The sequence below is a fragment of the Erithacus rubecula genome (genome assembly GCF_903797595.1).
Source record: "Erithacus rubecula genome assembly, contig: scaffold_127_arrow_ctg1, whole genome shotgun sequence".
Taxonomy (NCBI): Eukaryota; Metazoa; Chordata; class Aves; order Passeriformes; family Muscicapidae; genus Erithacus; species Erithacus rubecula.
In genome coordinates, this window is record NW_027636165.1 from 125,282 (window position 1) to 127,315 (window position 2,034).

The following is a 2,034-nucleotide window of genomic DNA, read 5'->3' on the forward strand; positions in this document are numbered from 1 at the left end:
CAGCTGGCTCAGGGTGATGCTGCCCCAGTGCCCAGCTGTGGGCAATGCTGTCAGTGCAGCCAGGGAAGGAGCAGGATCTCCCAGAATCCAATACCATCATTGGGACACTTGGAAGTGTCTCTGAGATATCCTCCCAAGCTGGGAGCTTCAATCCAGGATGCAAATCTGTCCTAGATCATCTTTGCGTTATCTGAAAGACTCACAGGGAATGGCAGAGGGGTTATGACAGTAAAAATTCTGTTGGAGTGATAATATGAGCAAAATGAGTCCTTGGCTACAAATGTGTTGCTGGAGTGTGGAGAATCCACTGGTTCTCAGCAGTACCTGGTGGTTTTCAAGGGAAACATTGGGGGATGATCACCTTCCACCTGAACAGGATTAAAGCCTGAACAGGTCAGAATAAGAGATCATCTTCCCTCTCTCTCTATTCATCACTGTGCCTCACAAAACATGCTCTGGTCTCCCTGACAGCAGCAGAAATGTTGAGGTATCTCATATCCAGGAACACCAGGAGAGATATGGACAAAGCTTGAAAAACTGCTCTAGAATTCTTAAACTCTAAAGATGTCTGTGTGCATTAGAGGGGAGGATGTATGGGAAATGGCTTTGATTTCACTTAGAGGCATCTCCTCTATCTCTTCACTGTCTCTATCTCCATTAACAGGTCCCCATGTCCAGAGACACCAAATGTCCAACAGCAGCTCCATCAGCCACTTCCTCCTGCTGCCATTGGCAGACACGCGGCAGCTGCAGCTCCTGCACTTCTGCCTCTTCCTGGGCATCTCCCTGGCTGCCCTCCTGGGCAACGGCCTCATCATCAGCACCGTAGCCTGCGGCCACCACCTGCACACCCCCATGTTCTTCTTCCTGCTCAACCTGGCCCTCTCTGACCTTGGCTGCATCTGCACCACTGTGCCCAAAGCCATGCACAATTCCCTCTGGGACACCAGGACCATCTCTTACTCAGGATGTGCTGCACAAATTTTCTTCTTTCTCTTCTTTATCTCAGCAGGGTTTTCCCTCCTCACCGTCATGTGCTACGACCGCTACGTGTCCATCTGCAAACCCCTGCACTACGGGACCCTCCTGGGCAGCAGAGCTTGTGCCCACATGGCAGCAGCTGCCTGGGCCAGTGGCTTTCTCAATGCTCTGCTGCACACGGCCAATACATTTTCCCTGCCCCTGTGCCATGGCAATGCCCTGGGCCAGTTCTTCTGTGAGGTGCCCCAAATCCTCAAGCTCTCCTGCTCATACTCAAACCTCAGGGAAATTTGGCTTCTTGCTGTTAGTGTCTGTTTAGCCTCTGGCTGTTTTGTGTTCATTGTTTTCTCCTATGTGAAGATCTTCAGGGCAGTGCTGAGGATCCCCTCTGAGCAGGGACGGCACAAAGCCTTTTTCACCTGCCTCCCTCACTTGGTTGTGGTCACCCTGTTCATCAGCACTGGCACTTTTTCCTATCTGAAACTCCCCTCCATCTCCTCTCCATTCCTGGATCTGGGTTTGTCAATTCTGTGCTCAGTGGTGCCTCCAGCCCTGAATCCCCTTATCTACAGCCTGAGGAACCAGGAACTCAAAGCAGCAGTGTGGAAACTGATGACTAGATGGTTTCAGAAACATTAAACTGCTGGCCAATTTCTGCAAATAATTTGTAATAAAAGTCATCTTTGATAGTTGTTGTTAGTTTCATCTTGGAGATTCTTTTGCTTTGTTGTACATTTTTAACATTATCCACAAAGAAATGTCTTTCTTAGTGCCATTTCTCATTTTATTTCTCACCACTTTAACTGTGGTCACAGACTGTGTCAATAGGGGTGGCTCCTGTTGGCTTTCTAGGAAATAAAGGATCTCTCTTCCAACAAAGTTTTCTCCAGAGATGCCCCTTTTGTTCCCTTCTCTGGAGCTGAAGCAGCACTGTCTGTGTACAGAGCTGGGGTAGATCAGTGCTGGCACAGCAGCTGTGCCCAGCAGCAGCAGCTCTTGGTGTTGCCAGTGCTTCTCCCGTGCCACTGCCCCACTGCTCTCCTGCCCCTTGTG

General features: G+C 49.9%; 1 protein-coding gene across 1 annotated transcript; it reads left to right on the forward strand.

Moving 5' to 3' along the window:
- Positions 1–672: 672 nt before the first annotated feature.
- LOC306815405 (olfactory receptor 14J1-like) lies at positions 673–1,620 on the forward strand (the record flags this gene model as incomplete). Its single annotated transcript, XM_079331966.1, has 1 exon — positions 673–1,620. The coding sequence occupies exon 1, from the start codon at positions 688–690 to the stop codon at positions 1,618–1,620; it is 933 nt and encodes a 310-aa protein (XP_079188092.1). The 5' UTR covers positions 673–687.
- Between the last annotated feature and the right edge of the window lie 414 nt (positions 1,621–2,034).